A 17,117-nucleotide genomic window follows, 5' to 3' on the forward strand; every position below is an offset into this window, starting at 1 on the left:
GACAAACCTGACGCATGTCAATGGGTCGATATTTGTTTGAAATATCGATGCTCTTATCGAAATATTTTTCAGTAAAATCGGGCGATTATCGATATATTTACATTGAAATAGGGCTGGCAAATCACAAATTTCGGCAAAATACTTCGATAAAAATAAATACCAAAACATTCGATAGCAGTCAGGTGTTGAGCTACAGATATAAATATTTGTAGTGAGTAAATATCTCCGTGCGGTGAAGGTGCGTGGTTCCGTTACTTTATTGTTGTGCTGTGATTTTGGGGAGTGAAAGTGCGTGATTCGATTCGGAAATCGTTCTCTCGACCAATCAAGGTCCGTTGGAAAATGGGCAAATATATATAGTATTAGAAATATCAAGTGCCTATGACGAATATACTATTCTTTACGAAAATATGGTGGTCACGGGAATGAGCCAGGCCAGAAGAATGCATTAATTACCAAACCTGTTTGGGTTTCGCCGTAGAATTACCAATGTTCGCAAATACAATAACAGATGGGTCAGCCAATCTAGCATATTTCGCCCCAATTAAAGGCCAATTTACTATTGTCACAGAAATATATACCCTATATGTGTCGTACATATGTAGTAGTTCCATGGGTCAATGTCAATATCCCGGCTTAATATGGATAAAAAACGAAGCTTAATCTCCCGAATGGCGCACACCCTTTGAGTCACTAGAGAATCTCATGCTTCCGAATGATGTCACACAATATAGCATATATATATAGCGGCTACATATGTATAAATACAGCATTGTATATGTAGAAACATTTGAATTATATTTGGGTGCGAACCGAGACATTCTTGTCTCCAAAGTATAATTTCAGTTTGCGTGAATTAAAGTAATTTCATTTAGCCCGACTTCCAGTCACACTGGGAATACTAACGATTCTGTAATGCTCGTTAAACCATATTTATGTCTCTGGGTGTGCTTTTAATTCCACCGCGAGGCTTATAAGTAAATATGGGCGATATAAAAAATATTGGATGTTGCTAACTAGTCATCAAATGTTTGAACAATAAATATTTATTAATGGGTTTTTAATCTGAGGCGGCACCTTACACTGCTAACTGATATTAAACTATATATGTACATATATTTTCAGATATCTGCACGATGGACGACTTGAGGGGATTCTTGAGGCAAGCGGGACAGGAGTTCCTCAATGCAGCTGGTGAGGCTGCAATGGGAGCGGCCAAGGATGTGGTCGGATCGGTGATCAACGAGATCTTCATCAAGAAGGAGGCCGACACCAAGAGGGTTCTGCCCAGCATCAAGAATATGAGAGTTGTAAGTTGACCCACACGGTTATCAACAGTTATTTATAGGGCGCTATACTATACTAAACAAACATAGAAAACAATCCATTGAAATCTACATATGCATGTTAACAAATACATATACATTCCACTCATTAGCAACCATTGCAATCTCAAAGTAATAGTACGTTGTACTATGGGAACGTAAGTACCTACTCCCGTCATCGTAATGGCATTGACATAATTCCATTCCAAGGATAATGCGCTGCCAAAGTGTCGTACTGTGTTGTCCTTGTGTTCTTTTTCTTTCGCATGTAAAGTGTAAAACGCATCATCGTTTATACAACTCCATTACACAACTTTATCGTGTACATACATAATACTCTTAATCAAGTTCATCAATTTTGTTAGATTCATATCACTAATAGCATGTATTTTTTAGCTGGGAGAGAAGAGCTCGAGCCTGGGACCCTATTCCGAGGTGCAGGACTATGAGACAATATTGAACAGCTGCCTGGCCAGTGGTTCCCTTTTCGAAGATCCACTTTTTCCGGCTTCGAACGAGTCTCTTCAGTTTTCCCGGCGTCCAGATCGTCACATCGAATGGCTGAGACCTCATGTAAGTTTTAGATACTACCATATTACCCGTAACTAAAGGTATAAATGCTTTAATTATAAAGGAAATTGCCGAGAATCCCCAGTTTTTTGTGGAGGGTTATTCGCGTTTTGATGTTCAGCAAGGCGAGCTTGGTGACTGGTAAGAACAAAATCTCTATTTCCGCAGCCAGAATAATTAATAGTTTTAAATAAATGCTTACATTTACAGTTGGCTCTTGGCTGCCACAGCCAATTTAACTCAGGAATCCAACCTTTTCTTTCGGGTAATTCCAGCGGAACAGAGTTTCGAGGAGAACTATGCTGGTATCTTCCATTTCCGCTTTTGGCAGTATGGTAAATTATTTATTAAAAAAATTATTCATGCGCTTCTTACAATTTTAGTTTAAAATTTTAAGGTAAATGGGTTGATGTAATCATTGATGACCGTTTGCCCACTTATAATGGAGAGCTGATGTACATGCACTCCACGGAGAAGAACGAGTTCTGGAGCGCCCTGCTGGAGAAGGCTTATGCCAAGTAGGACTACATTATTCACATACTTTATGGTCAACTGATGTATATATGCTTTCTAGACTTCATGGATCCTACGAGGCACTAAAGGGAGGCAGCACTTGCGAGGCCATGGAGGACTTTACTGGCGGCGTATCCGAGTGGTACGATTTAAAAGAAGCACCCGGCAATCTATTCACCATTCTGCAAAAAGCAGCTGAACGCAATTCCATGATGGGATGCTCGATTGAGCCTGATCCAAATGTCACGGAGGCAGAAACTCCTCAGGGCTTAATCCGTGGTCACGCTTACTCCATAACCAAGGTTTGTTCGGAAAATTGCTATGATAAGAACATTTTATTAATTAATCTTATGTCAACAGGTTTGCCTTATTGACATAGTAACGCCAAATCGTCAGGGAAAGATCCCTATGATAAGAATGCGAAATCCTTGGGGCAATGAAGCCGAGTGGAATGGACCATGGAGTGATAGCTCACCAGAATGGCGCTATATACCCGAGGAACAGAAGGCGGAGATTGGACTAACATTCGACAGAGACGGAGAGTTCTGGATGTCCTTCCAAGATTTTCTTAACCACTTCGATCGCGTGGAGGTAGGACTATTAATATTTCTTGGTGAAATATTTCATGATTCATTCGCCATGATTTTGTTCAGATTTGCAATTTGTCGCCGGACTCACTGACCGAGGACCAACAAAACAGTGGCAAGCGAAAGTGGGAGATGTCCATGTATGAGGGAGAATGGACACCCGGTGTTACAGCTGGTGGTTGCCGCAATTTCCTGGATACCTTCTGGCACAACCCCCAGTATATTATCACCCTAGTCGATCCTGATGAGGAAGACGAAGAGGGACAGTGCACCGTCATCGTGGCCTTAATGCAAAAGAATCGCAGATCGAAGCGCAATATGGGAATGGAGTGTCTGACCATTGGTTTCGCTATCTATAGCCTTAATGATCGCGAACTGGAAAACCGTCCCCAGGGTCTGAACTTTTTCAGATACAAGTCTTCTGTGGGAAGATCGCCGCACTTTATCAACACCCGCGAAGTACGTATACGGATATATCCAGGATATGGCTGCAATCACTTAACATATGCGTTTCTTATTTAGGTGTGTGCTCGCTTCAAATTGCCTCCTGGTCACTACCTGATTGTGCCTTCAACTTTCGATCCAAACGAGGAGGGAGAGTTCATCATTCGAGTGTTCTCAGAAACTCAAAATAACATGGAGTGCGTACAAGTAGACAATGACAATGAGTTTGTATATTAGAAATAATGAGGGGTTTCTATAACTAAAAGCTTCTTACGTGCAATATGTGGTATGTTGTGACTATAGTATTCTTTAATCTCTAGTGCTAGTAAATGTTTGACTAGATTTGTTTCTTTACCCTCTACACATTCCTGACAGATAAGTTGGTTATGCCATTTTTTAATCACTCCTCTTATATATATTTTTACCTGAGATTAACGCCTGCAGTATTCCAGAAACTCGAAATATATTTCTTCTAGATAAATTCAAATGTAATGTCGGTCTGTCTGTTACATGTTAAGAATAATTCTGATCAATATGAAGTTCAATTTTCTTAATTTATCAGTTATAAAAAGGGTGGCGGCAGCAACATAGTGAAATCTATTAACAAAGTTAAATTTTTCGGTTTATTTTTAACCCTTGTTTAAATTGTATTTTTGTCATGTAACGAGATATTTATTAAAGTAATAATAAAGGAAACTTCCACAACAATATACTTTTAAAAATGGACCCCAACAAATTAAGCTCATCTTGAAAATCTGCTTCTCAATACTCATTAGGCCATTCGAAATCCTTGTACTGTAAATTGTATTGTATTCCATTTGTTTCTCTATAAACGAATTGTTTTCCATTCATTTCAATATCAATCATTTCGCTTTTCACTCCCATCTAGAGAGAATGATGATCATGTGGGTTATGGCGGCAAAGCCGATACGGTAAGTTAACTGTGGTCAATGGGATCGGGATCGCTTATTCAGAAATTTCGCTTTAAAGATTACGCCAGGATTCCCAACACCCAAGCCCATCGATCCTCAGAAGGAGGGCTTGCGACGCCTCTTCGACAGCATTGCCGGCAAGGACATGGAGGTGGATTGGATGGAATTGAAACGCATTTTGGACCATTCGATGAGGGACGGTAAGGCTCGAGATTAAAAACTACTCAAATGGCTTTTCAAACAACGATTTCCTTTCAGATTTACCCAAACCAGTGGTTTTCAACCGTTTCTCCAATAACATGGCCTTTGAGACCCAGGCTGCTGGCCCTGGTGACGATGGAGCTGGCGCTTGTGGACTTTTATCCTTGATTTGTGGACCGTTTTTGAAGGGTACGCCATTCGAGGAGCAGTTGGGAATGAATGATCAGTCGAACAAGAGGCTGATAGGGGACAATCCGGCGGATGGAGGTCCTGTAACAGCAAATGGTAAGATGATATATATACGCTTTTAAAAAAGACTAGAATACAAAGAAATTTTTACAGCAATTGTGGATGAGACTCATGGCTTTTCCAAGGATGTTTGCCGCTCCATGGTTGCCATGTTGGATGCTGATAAGTCTGGAAAGCTGGGATTCGAGGAGTTCGAGACTTTGCTCTCGGAAATTGCCAAATGGAAGGCCATATTTAAGGTCTATGATGTTGAGAATACGGGCAGGGTATCCGGATTCCAGCTTCGCGAAGCTCTTAACTCTGCTGGCTATCATCTAAACAATCGTGTTCTAAATGTTTTGGGCCATCGATATGGTTCTCGTGATGGCAAAATAGCCTTCGATGATTTTATCATGTGCGCTGTTAAAATCAAGACATATATTGGTAATGTGAATGTGGTTCTAATTTATAAAAGTGAAAATTCTATGGTAAACTTTTCTTGTAGATATATTCAAGGAGCGCGACACCGAGAAGAACGAAACAGCCACCTTTACGTTGGAGGAGTGGATAGAGCGCACAATATATTCGTAAAGGATATAAATCTAAGCTAGCAAATCAACTCGAACAAATATTTACATGGAATCTCTTAATGGCTATATCCAATATTTTTCTTTATATAGTACAAAACAAACTTCACTTCCGAAAAAGATTTCATCCAATATAATCACGTCATTGTTTGTATGTCGATGGGTGTTGTTACCGAATTTAATGACTTGTTGACCCAATAAAAAGATTTATTACATTTGCATTTGTAACGTGAGCCGATGTTAACTTATTAAAGAATTCCATACCCCGTATTTTCTAAGATGTTTATTTATGGGGACGATTAAAAAATGTTCCTTCTTTGGATTCAACGAATAACTGAAAAAAAGAAACAACGCTTTTTGTTTAGTTAATCTTTTTATTTTTTGTGATTGAACCTTGCACCAAAATAATTAGCTTCGAGTAAAGCCTATAATGGTAAACTATAAATCACAATATAAATGTCTTAAAACACACCCGAATTGATGATGAATTTAATTTTTAGTTGTATTAGATCGAGTAGATTATCTATAAATTACTATTACTAGCCATCTTCAATCAAAAACGTGTCTTTGTTTCTTAAATTATTTTGACTACATGACGATGTGAGAATGCGGCCGGCCGAGTTGGGGTCTCGTCAAACTTTTTAGTGAGTAAGTATGTTCAAAGCTATGTATATTCCGTACGTAAATAAGCGAATTATCCGCTGAATAGTTCGTGGGATATACATATTCTGATATATATTAAGTATTTACAGTAGTTAGATCGTTAAGTTAATATCTATCTTCGCATAGAAAAAAACACAAGCTTTAGAATTACGCGTGGCCGTGCAAGGCGGACGTATTGCAGTACATATGTTCACCCGGGCTGCCCAGGGTCTCCTCAACAATTCGCAACGGTTCGTTTGTCGACCTGGTTGTGTCCAAGCCAAGGCTCATCCCTCGCTGTAGACTACCACCGCCGCTTAAGTCGATGCTGGCTTTTGGGTTTTGCAACTGCAATTGCGAGTTGAAGCTATGATGCAAATCATTATCATATATTCCTGTGTTTTGAAGCAAATCTCCAGAAGTGCTAGTCTTGATATAACCACCAAGGTCATTAACTGGCTCTGCGACAATAGATCCAGAAGTCGACTCGAAACTTGACGAACAACTTGTTTCTTTTGTGGCGGATGGCGGGAATAGATGCTGATAACGTTGACGTATCGAATCGACAACATCAAACAGGTTTTTGGCGTCCATAGCCAAAACGTGGGCAGCAGACAGCATACTCCTTTAAAAGAAATCAGAATTAGTATTCTTAAATATCGAAATTAGTTTCGTCGGTTAGCACTCACTTGCGATATTCACAATCCAGCGTTGTGTCACTATATTGTTGAGCCAATCGCATCGCTGAGACCAATTCGTGCATGTCTTTTGAAAGTACCTGATGTGCCATTTGCACTTCCCTATAAACAAATAACGTTAAATTGATCAGCTTTATAAACAACGAGCTCGCTTACTTGAGGGCCTGTGCTGGAAATATTATAGATATTTTGTCCACCGATGTTAGCAAGTTTCTCAACTTGACGCCCACGTTCTTAACCAATTCCAAGTAACCCTCGGTATTCGCTTTCTCCACACCTTGTGACAGCGCCATTATTGATTTGACCACCAGTGTGGTGGCGCAATAAACTTCGTCATCTGCGCGGTTAGGTGGTCGACTTGGAACTGCACTGCCCAGGTTTCGTGCATTTGAACCCATCTGTTCTTCTGCAGATGTCAAGCTGGACAAATGATCCGCCGATGAGTGGTTCGACTTCAGTGAAGAAAGATTGGCATTTGGTGTCATAGGTCGAGAACTGGAGTTCGAGCAGTCCGGCAAACTGGAAGGACCAGCTGACATGAAGTCAAGCTTAAACATTTGAGCCTGATGATCATTGAGCGATCCTTGAGGTATTGAGCAGGATCTCTGCCGCTGAAAATTGTATGATATGAAACCTACATTCTTAATAGTTTTTATTTGCTACTCACTAGCAATTCTTCTTGAATTAACCATTCGCTGTCGCTGTTGCTATCCTTTTGCTGTTGTCGTAGTTTTTCGCCCAAAACATTGTGAATGCCCTGGAAATAAAAAGGATTTGTTACTCGCGGCTCAAGGATTTCAAGATTTTAAGTTAACTAAAACTTAAATAAATCCAAGCTAACTTAAAAATGTTACTAAATATAAATAAATATATAATGCTCTTTAGCATAAAAGTAAAAAACGAAGGGAAATAAAAAGGATATGCTAAGCTTGGCTGCCAACGTGTCCAATAGGCCCAAACCTGATTTCCCATTGCTTCAGCTTGCAATGTGGCCAAGCAAGCAGCTCCTTCGGAAATGGAAATGTTTGGGTTAACTGTGATGCTCTGTGGTCCCGAAGTCATCCACTGTCGCTCCATTTCTCTCTGATGTCTTAGACTTTCGTCCAAGTTGTGTGGGGATATAACTCCAAAGGAGTCCATTGGAATATTCTGCTGTAATCCCATGCAATCTGTGTTTTGTACTTGGCCCAGTTCAGCTGGGCGCACATTAACCATTGGGCTAAACTTGGGTTGCTGCCTAGCGGACACACAGGTCTTGAGTCCGATGCCCCCAAAATCGTAAATCTCCTCGGGTAGAGCTTCGCATTCAATAGAGGTTTTCATCTGTTGGCGATAGGCATGGAAGTATGTGTTCCGCTCCATGCTCCTCGATCGCTCTGCGGTATTCGTGCAGTTTGGTGGCGGCTTTGTATTGTAGAAAACAAGATTTTGTGCTGACATCAATGACTGGTGGCGTTCCAGGCTGCCACCTTTGGAGTGCATGGCTTTTGCTGGTGGTGGTTGGTGCCTCTCCAAGCTCCCATATAGGCTATATCCGGACACCTTGGACACAGACGGGTTAGAAATGTTTTCGGCTTGCATGTGTTCCTCTGTTTGGGGTGGGCAAACGACGAAGCTGCTCTTTGAAGGCAAACTACCCGTAAACATTCCTGCCTGGTGTGAATTGAGGGATTCATGGGGGTTAACTGAAGCAGTAAGGGGGTTAGCCAGTTGACTAGCGCTGCTATTAGCTGAAAATTGGGACCTAAGCCTTTCGGATTCTGCGATGGGGTCAAGTTTTAACAAATCTGCTGCTGGTAGCTTAGTAGTCTTAAGCGAAACATTCGGATTGCTGTCATCTAATCCTACGGCTAGAGTATTAAATACCGAAGCTGGTGTGGTGTACGCCGCTGGATTTATGCCTCGTTTTTGGTTCTCCATCATCAGTTTGGCCAGCACCGCGGGATTTTGTGCAATAATATAGGTCTGAGGTAGCCCCGTTGTTTCAGGCATTAAGCCAGTGATGTCTGCAAATAATTAAAACATTAGAATACTTATATAAATATTTACTTAAATAGAATTAATTACCAGGATCGTGCATCACCCTTGAAGGTTTCGATGGCGGAATGTCGATGTCATCACTGCCAATCCAGGACATGGAAGCCACTTTTCGTTGCTCCCGCTTCAGTGTCTCCGATGAATTAATGCTGTCTTCAATCAGAATTTCACTAAGAAATAACAAAAATATACTGTTTAATCAAGTACTGTTTAGATTTTAGGATAGCTTACTGCAGAGTTTCCTTGATCCGCTTGAAATTCGGTCGTTTAAGTGGCTCGTACGCCCAGCATTGGGACATTAACGAATATAACCTAGGTGGGCAGTTGGGAGGCAATGGCAGACGCTCTCCGTTTTCGAGCTTCAATATAACATCGCTGTTCTTGACGCCTTGGAAAGGCTTTACACCGAGCATGAGTATTTCCCAAATGCAGACACCTAATATAATTACAAGATTAGCAATGTTAGATAGCTAGCCACATATTTTACTTACCAAACATCCAAACATCACTAGCAGTGGTAAATCTTCTAAAGTTTATTGACTCGGGGGACATCCATTTAATGGGTAGGGCAACTGTGGGTGTTGAGTGATAATACGACTGATCGGAAACCCAACGTGATAATCCAAAATCAGCCAACTGCAAGATTAAAATCAACTTAGTAAATCTAAGTCAAACGCAAATGTGTATTAAATATTACCTTAACACACGTTGGTGAGCTGACTAGTACATTACGCGCCGCTATATCTCGGTGAACAAACTTTTTGGATTCCAAATAACTAAGAGCAGTCGATAGCTGATAGCAATACTTCAGTAAAGTACCGTGGCTTAATCTAATCAAAACAATTAGGTTATTAAAATTAAATTAATTATTTATGCTTCAGTATTACCTTTCGCTGTTTGTCTTTAAGTACGCACGCAATTCACCCAGTTTGGCCAATTCCATAACTATCCAAATGGGCATTACGCTGCAAATGCCGATTAAGCGTATAATATGGGGATGATCGAATTTTTGCATAATATCTGAAAGTCAAATTTGAATCTTAAGAAAGTGCAACCAAATTACACGTAGGTGTACAACTTACAAGCTTCGGCAAGAAAATTTTCGGTTTTTTCAGGATCGTCGTTAGCTTTACATGTCTTTATCGCCACTTGTATAACATCTGGCCTTGAATCGGCATTTCTTTGGTCACTATTACTATTTTTTCCATTTCCTGCTAAGTTCTTGCCCTTGCCCAGTTTCGGAAGCGTATACGTGCCTACATACACATCACCAAACTGTCCCACACCAATTTTGGCGCTCGGCGTTATGAGGGCTCTGTCCAACTCATAATTTCGAACGGTGGGCGTAGAGTAGTCGCCCTCGCCCTCCAATAAACCAATCTCGGCATAATCATCGGTCAGCATCGGTTTTCCCTGACTTGAAGTTGATTTATTGGACCCCAGCGTCGCATCATTGGGCAATGCTTTTGCGCTATCTTCGTTCGACGCGTTTGTCTCTCGATGCCAAATCGTGAACTCTAGGTCTTTTGATAACAGCCGGCAGTAACCGTCAATTAGGTCAGCAATACTCTCAGCGGTCTGTAGACAATTGAAATAAGCGTTAAAATAGGCAATAGGCATAATTGTAAACTGCAAACTCACATTAATACCATTGCACGTTATAACCAAATCTTCCACATTGTTGGAAGCGGATATTTTTATTTGGGTTTTAATCTTCTGGCAGTTGCAATTAAAATTCTGAAGCTCTGGTTCTGTGGTATTCTCCCCAGACTTGGACAGTTTTTCCTTTGGTAAAGTGCACGTTTTAATAGAGACCACATCTTTAAACTGAGCCACGTTCTTCAAGCTGGCCTGAGGATGAGTCTGGTACGAGATTCCTGGAATTACAAAATTATGTTTATCAAGGTATTTTTTGCCCACCTGGGAAATAATTACCAATGTGAGGGCCGACGTGTAGAATTCCAGAAATATTCCACGCCGAGCTCAGGGTTACCGAGAACTGCTCGAAGTTCGTTAAATAAATATTCTTCAGAAGATCAAAGAACCTGTAACAAGAAACGAAATATAAACGGGTCACGTGACTTTAAACTTTAGGAATGCCCACCGCGTCAAGTACTCAATGTCGTTGTAATTGTAGACCTTTTTGTAACCGACTTGGATCAGTTTCTTAAGATTCTTTGGCTTTGATGTGGCTATCACAGATTGTGGAAGAAAACTTTTAAATCCGATTTCCTTTTCAATGTAGTCAATGTGCTGCTTTTTGTCAGGTGCTTTCACGGTGATGTTCTTGAAATAATGACGAATGCCCAGACAGCACAGTTGCACCGCCACTTCAGTGTCGATGGCTGTGACATTGGCTTGGATAAAGTCCTCTTTCACCTGATTGAAATAATAGAAGCATGTGGCCTTGTCCTCCTCGAAGAGCTCTTGAATATTATTTGGCACGTAGCGCACTCTGAGCTCCACTCGCCACACCCTATTATCGGTGATCCTTCTTCCGTGCTCCAATAGAACCTCATCCAACTCCGACTGGTTGTTGGGACAGTCAACGTTGGAGCAGCCGGGCGTCAGGATGTGCGAGAGAACCTTCTGCATTGAAGTGCTTCTAGCCAGCCAAATCACCTCCTTGGTGATCATGTTAAGCATGCGGCAGGCATATCGCTGAATGCTGGGCGTCCGTCCATCCGTGCCCAGATCCTCGACAGTGCGCCGGATCACATGGAAAACGGTCTCCTTGACATTAAACCGAACAGCCTTGAAGCTCTTGTTCGGCATATGCACGTGGATGAGATACTCCTCGGAGTTAACTGGCGGGGAAATAGATTTCATTTAGTTTTATGATGTGGTGGTAGTGGGGCCAAGTGGCATAACTCACTCTCATTTTTAGTGGGCGGCGGTTGACTGGTGGCTCCCGCGGTGTTCATGGTCCACAGTTACCGCACAGTGGGCGATTCCGTATAGAGGTTTCAACCTGAGATACCAGAAGCATATGTTACGGCGGATATCGATTGCATGACACAATAGCTAGCTAACTGGCGGACTTCCTGAAAATCTTCCTTCACAGGTGGAAGAGAAGAGAGACTTTCCCACCACCAAGTTGTGTGTGTTTTTTTTTTGTTTTTTTCTTTCACTCCGTCTGCTTTATGGTGTTGTGGAACCACACCTTACTGCCACGAGAAACCTACTTGCACGCCCACTCTCTGCCGACGCCAGAGTTACGGGCCGTCGATCGGCGGGCTATATAACCGAATTCTTTAATGTGGTCGGGAAAGCGAGAGATTCGTCGTTATTGCCAAACTCTCGGTTTATGGAAATGCGGTATGTGGTAGTGGGCACACACATGCACATCCCCCCGTATGTGCATCTGTTTATACATACAGTCTGCGCCAGATGTGTGGGGTTGATATGGTTATTGAGTGAATTGCACGGTGAACCTTGCGGTGTTTTCACTTCAACGCCACATCGTCGATTCAGGTTATGGATTTGTGTCTGCCCGCTGTCTTTTATCAGCCAGTAATGGTTATTTTTAAAAATATGATTACTTATTTCTCCGTAGTAGCCAGTGTGACCGAATCCTTCTGCTGATAATAAGCCAGCAGGGCTGTTCCCGAATTGGAACTGGTTCACTGGAGCGCTACACATCATCTGTGGAATTAAGCATTTATTTTCAATTTTTATATTTATCTTTTTATAGCAGAGTAAATGTTTTATATTATTTATTTGTAATAATTTAATTTTTAGTTTCTAAATTAGCTCATGGAACTAGTTCCCACTTTGGTATTAACTTTTCTAACGCAAGCAATCGATAACAACAAATTTACGACTGTCCACCACTGGCGTGGAAAGAATTACATTTTTTGCTTTTGAACAATTCGCTTAGAAAATATCTAATTAAACATAAAGGAAATAGTAAGTACTATCGTTATTACACCTTCGCAACCAGTATAAAATGCATATACCCCAGCATATATTGTGAATAATAGTTGAAGATATAAAAAATGCGATTTGCACTCGTTGCACTCGCACACGTTTACAAATTTCGTGTTTAAGAAGCAAAAAAAAAAACTTGAGAAAGGAATTGGTAGATATAATTAGACAATGTGGCATTCTTACTAGTTTCATGTATATAACAATAGAATAATGATCATCATCCAATTAACTTGGATATGTTGGTTTGTCCGCAAGAGCACCTGCATATCAAAAGTGGCGGGGTGCTCCTAATTGTATATGCATTCTTGCCATATCAAATTGATTGTTATCACATTTCTTTGCTTGCCTTTAGGACTCACATAGACAATAATGTCGGACTCGGAAGTCAGTAATATGTCGGATAGTGGCTCCGAAGATGGATCCATTTCCAACAAGTCGCAACGGAGTGCCCGCTCCAAGTCAAGATCGCGTTCCAGGTCCGGTTCCAGGGGATCTCGCTCCGTTTCCAGGTCCAGATCACGCTCTCAATCGGGCCACTCTAGATCTGGCTCGGAATCTCCACAGAGACGAGATAATCGCGGCAAGAGCGATGAATCCGGCGAAGAGGAGGAGGAGCCACCAGGTGAGGACATCGATTCCGAGGAGTACGATGAGGAGGAGAACGACGATCACCCAAGGAAGAAGAAAAAGAAGGAGCGTTTTGGGGGCTTCATCATTGACGAGGCCGAAGTGGACGATGAAGTGAGTCTTTATAACACGTATAATTGTTTCCATATATAACTATAATCATTCACTAAACTATAGGTCGATGAAGATGACGAGTGGGAAGAGGGTGCCAATGAAATTGGCATTGTTGGCAATGAGATCGATGAGCTGGGCCCCACAGCCAGGGATATTGAAATTCGACGACGAGGCACAAACCTTTGGGAGTAAGTTGAAGCTTCGGATAGTGCCCGGTCTCAGTCTAATTTGTTTCCTATATTCTAGCACTCAAAAGGAGGACGAGATAGAGGAGTATCTCCGTAAGAAGTACGCCGATGAGTCAATTGCAAAACGCCACTTTGGAGATGGCGGTGAAGAGATGTCAGACGAAATTACCCAACAAACTCTATTGCCCGGCATCAAGTGAGTTTCCAAATCTTTACGAAATGGCAACCATTTTATACTATGTACTCCTCGCAGGGATCCCAATTTGTGGATGGTGAAATGTCGTATAGGCGAGGAGAAGGCCACAGCGCTTCTTCTAATGCGAAAGTACTTAACCTACCTGAACACAGACGATCCATTGCAAATCAAATCTATTATTGCACCAGAGGGCGTCAAGGGATACATTTACCTGGAGGCCTATAAGCAGACTCATGTTAAAACTTGCATTGATAACGTGGGTAATCTTCGGATGGGCAAATGGAAACAGGAAATGGTGCCCATCAAGGAGATGACGGATGTGCTAAAGGTGGTCAAGGAGCAGGTTGGCCTTAAAGTGAAACAATGGGTGCGCTTGAAGCGCGGTCTCTACAAGGACGACATCGCACAGGTGGACTACGTGGATCTGGCCCAGAACCAAGTACATCTTAAGTTGCTTCCTCGCATTGACTACACACGCATGCGAGGAGCCTTGCGAACAACAGCAACGGTAGGGCGATCATAAACATGTCATAAAGTGTAATGAGATCTATAAATGTATGTATTCAATAGGAGAGTGACGATAGCAAGCGCAAGAAGAAACGCCGCCCAGCAGCTAAACCTTTTGATCCAGAGGCCGTAAGGTGTGTAGTACCATTAGAATTAATTTCGCTCAAGACCTAAACTACGTTTTTGTTTAGGGCAATTGGAGGTGAAGTACACTCAGATGGTGATTTCCTGCTCTTCGAGGGAAACCGGTATTCGCGAAAGGGATTCCTGTATAAAAACTTTACCATGTCGGCCATTCTCTCGGACGGTGTAAAGCCCACTTTAGCCGAGCTAGAACGCTTTGAAGAATCTCCGGAAGGTAAGATATGAAAGTTAGACCTGCTTGTGTTCATATTAACCTGGAAATATACTTATGCAGAGGTAAACTTGGAAATTATGGGCACCGTGAAGGATGATCCCACTATGGCTCACTCATTCTCAATGGGCGACAATGTGGAAGTCTGCGTGGGTGATTTGGAAAACTTACAGGCCAAGATTGTGGCTATTGACGGCACCATGATTACTGTCATGCCCAAACATCAGGATTTAAAGGTGTGTATGACAAAAGAAAAGTAGGATGAAGTAATAAAACAAGTGATTTTTGCAGGATCCTTTGATTTTCAAAGCCAGTGAGCTGCGCAAATACTTCAAAACAGGAGATCACGCCAGAGTGTTGGCTGGTCGTTACGAAGGCGAAACTGGCCTCATTATTCGCGTCGAGCCTACAAGAGTGGTGCTCGTCTCCGATCTAACCAATCACGAGTTGGAGGTGCTGCCAAGGGACTTGCAACTGTGCTCGGATGTGGCCACAGGTGTGGATTGTCTCGGCCAGTTTCAATGGGGAGATATGGTGCAACTGGAGTGAGTTTACGAATGTAATGACTTGCGAAACGGATCTTAAAAGAATTTTATCATAACAGTTCCCAGAATGTGGGTGTCATAGTGCGTTTGGAGAGGGAGAATTTCCATGTCTTGGGCATGAATGGCAAGTGCATCGAGTGCAAGCCAACTGCATTGCACAAGCGAAAGGAGAACCGTCATACGGTGGCTCTGGATGCAGATCAAAACCAAATCCGCCGGCGCGATGTAGTCAAGGTGATGGAGGGACCCCATGCAGTAAGTTATTCGATTTTATCCAATCTGTAGTATGTGTAAAGTCAAATCTTTTAGGGACGTTCCGGCGAGATCAAGCATTTGTATCGCAGTCTGGCCTTTCTCCATTGCCGCATGTACACGGAGAACGGTGGAATATTTGTGTGCAAGACTAGGCATTTGCAGTTGGCTGGAGGCAGCAAGACTACCGTTAGTAATGCCGGCATTGTGGGCGGCCTAGGATTTATGTCGCCGCGCATTCAATCGCCCATGCATCCATCCGGTGGTCGTGGAGCTCGTGGTGGCGCCCGTGGTGGACGAGGTGGTTTCCGAGTGACCCGTGACCGTGAGATCTTGGGTAAAACCATTAAGATTAGTGGAGGACCTTATAAGGGCGCCGTGGGAATTGTGAAGGATGCCACCGAGAGCACGGCTCGTGTGGAACTGCATACCTCATGCCAGACGATTTCGGTAGACCGGAATCACATTGCCATTGTGGGAGTTACCGGTAAAGAGGGCAGTGTCTCCACATATGGACGCACCCCAGCTCGCACTCCCGGCTACGGTGCCCAGACTCCCAGTTATACCGCTGCCGGATCGAAAACTCCGTTGGTGGGAAGCCAGACGCCCAACTGGGATACGGATACTCGTACTCCTTATGGTACAATGACACCATCGCACGATGGCAGCATGACACCACGTCATGGCGCTTGGGATCCCACGGCAAACACAACGCCGGCCAGGAACAACGATTTCGATTACTCCCTTGAGGAGCCCAGTCCCAGCCCTGGATACAATCCAAGTAAGTACTTTGGTTGCGCATTGTTCTTGACATATTGTAACTCCATCGAATCTTAAAGGTACCCCTGGCTATCAAATGACTTCCCAGTTTGCCCCGCAAACTCCTGGCACTCTGTATGGATCGGACAGAAGCTACAGTCCATTCAATCCCAGCCCCAGTCCTGCTCCGTCGCCGTATCCCGTTGGTTACATGAACACTCCGTCGCCATCGACTTATTCACCGAATACTCCTGGTGGCATACCGCAGTCGCCGTACAATCCGCAGACCCCTGGAGCCAGTCTGGACTCGTCGATGGGCGACTGGTGTACCACAGACATTGAAGTTCGGATTCACACGCACGACGACACCGATCTCGTTGGGCAAACGGGCATCATTCGCACCGTTTCGAACGGCGTCTGCTCCGTATTCCTGCGCCAGGAGGATCGCAGTGTGTCCATCGTTAGTGAGCACTTGGCGCCAGTGCTACCATGCAATGGCGACGAATTCAAGATCATCTACGGCGATGACCGCGAGTCCGTGGGCAGAGTGCTGTCCAAGGATGGCGATGTGTTCGTCTGCAGGATTAACGAGGAAATCAAGCTGCTACCGATTAACTTCCTCTGCAAGATGAAGTCCATCGACTAAGCTCTACATACGAATTGATGCTACACACTTTAAAGTTGACGGACTTCTTCAATGGAATACACATTATTGCTAAAATTAATAATTCAAATAAACTATTATGGACGTTTACTTCGAGTTTTTCAATTGATATCACTGGAAGTGCCTTTTTTTATTAATTTTGGCGCATTACTTAAACGATGTGTTTAATGCGAAATGAAGTTAATTAAGCGGGCCGTATTTCAAATAAATTTTTAT

The 17,117-nt window shown here is 42.8% G+C and overlaps 3 protein-coding genes across 11 annotated transcripts; 2 read left to right on the plus strand and 1 right to left on the minus strand.

Moving 5' to 3' along the window:
- Positions 1-204: 204 nt before the first annotated feature.
- CalpA (Calpain-A) lies at positions 205-5,656 on the plus strand. 4 transcript variants are annotated; one of them, NM_001299684.1, is made up of 16 exons: positions 205-330; positions 1,126-1,310; positions 1,439-1,483; positions 1,722-1,898; positions 1,960-2,036; positions 2,106-2,230; positions 2,293-2,413; positions 2,470-2,710; positions 2,769-2,999; positions 3,062-3,454; positions 3,518-3,636; positions 4,329-4,371; positions 4,430-4,571; positions 4,630-4,857; positions 4,915-5,244; positions 5,306-5,656. In NM_001299684.1, the coding sequence occupies exons 2-16, from the start codon at positions 1,137-1,139 to the stop codon at positions 5,389-5,391; spliced, it is 2,532 nt and encodes an 843-aa protein (NP_001286613.1). In that variant the 5' UTR covers positions 205-330; positions 1,126-1,136; the 3' UTR covers positions 5,392-5,656. The 4 variants fall into 4 exon arrangements, with proteins under 4 accessions (NP_001286613.1, NP_001097378.1, NP_477047.1 ...); NM_001103908.2 differs by lacking the exon at positions 1,439-1,483; NM_057699.5 differs by lacking the exon at positions 1,439-1,483 and having other exon boundaries at positions 205-238.
- A 94-nt stretch (positions 5,657-5,750) lies between these two features.
- On the minus strand, positions 5,751-12,351 carry Fak (Focal adhesion kinase). 6 transcript variants are annotated; one of them, NM_001144247.3, is made up of 16 exons: positions 12,307-12,351; positions 11,640-11,735; positions 10,869-11,571; positions 10,700-10,809; positions 10,406-10,641; positions 9,847-10,342; positions 9,652-9,784; positions 9,462-9,594; positions 9,256-9,400; positions 8,996-9,200; positions 8,795-8,934; positions 8,594-8,733; positions 7,395-7,484; positions 6,884-7,338; positions 6,719-6,829; positions 5,751-6,654 (listed from the first exon to the last, which is right to left on the minus strand). In NM_001144247.3, the coding sequence occupies exons 2-16, from the start codon at positions 11,686-11,688 to the stop codon at positions 6,198-6,200; spliced, it is 3,603 nt and encodes a 1,200-aa protein (NP_001137719.2). In that variant the 5' UTR covers positions 11,689-11,735; positions 12,307-12,351; the 3' UTR covers positions 5,751-6,197. The 6 variants fall into 6 exon arrangements, with proteins under 6 accessions (NP_001137719.2, NP_725891.1, NP_725892.1 ...); NM_166352.3 differs by having other exon boundaries at positions 11,950-12,351; NM_166353.3 differs by lacking the exon at positions 12,307-12,351 and adding an exon at positions 12,143-12,285.
- Positions 12,352-12,574: 223 nt separating this feature from the next.
- On the plus strand, positions 12,575-16,990 carry Spt5. Its single transcript, NM_144353.4, has 12 exons — positions 12,575-12,673; positions 13,047-13,435; positions 13,499-13,623; positions 13,682-13,819; positions 13,877-14,327; positions 14,390-14,460; positions 14,518-14,684; positions 14,745-14,917; positions 14,973-15,226; positions 15,286-15,481; positions 15,536-16,259; positions 16,318-16,990. Exons 2-12 carry the CDS (start codon positions 13,064-13,066, stop codon positions 16,881-16,883), a joined length of 3,237 nt encoding a protein of 1,078 aa, NP_652610.1. The 5' UTR covers positions 12,575-12,673; positions 13,047-13,063; the 3' UTR covers positions 16,884-16,990.
- The last annotated feature ends 127 nt before the right edge of the window (positions 16,991-17,117 follow it).

The sequence above is a fragment of the Drosophila melanogaster genome, chromosome 2R (genome assembly GCF_000001215.4).
Source record: "Drosophila melanogaster chromosome 2R".
Lineage (NCBI taxonomy): Eukaryota > Metazoa > Arthropoda > Insecta > Diptera > Drosophilidae > Drosophila > Drosophila melanogaster.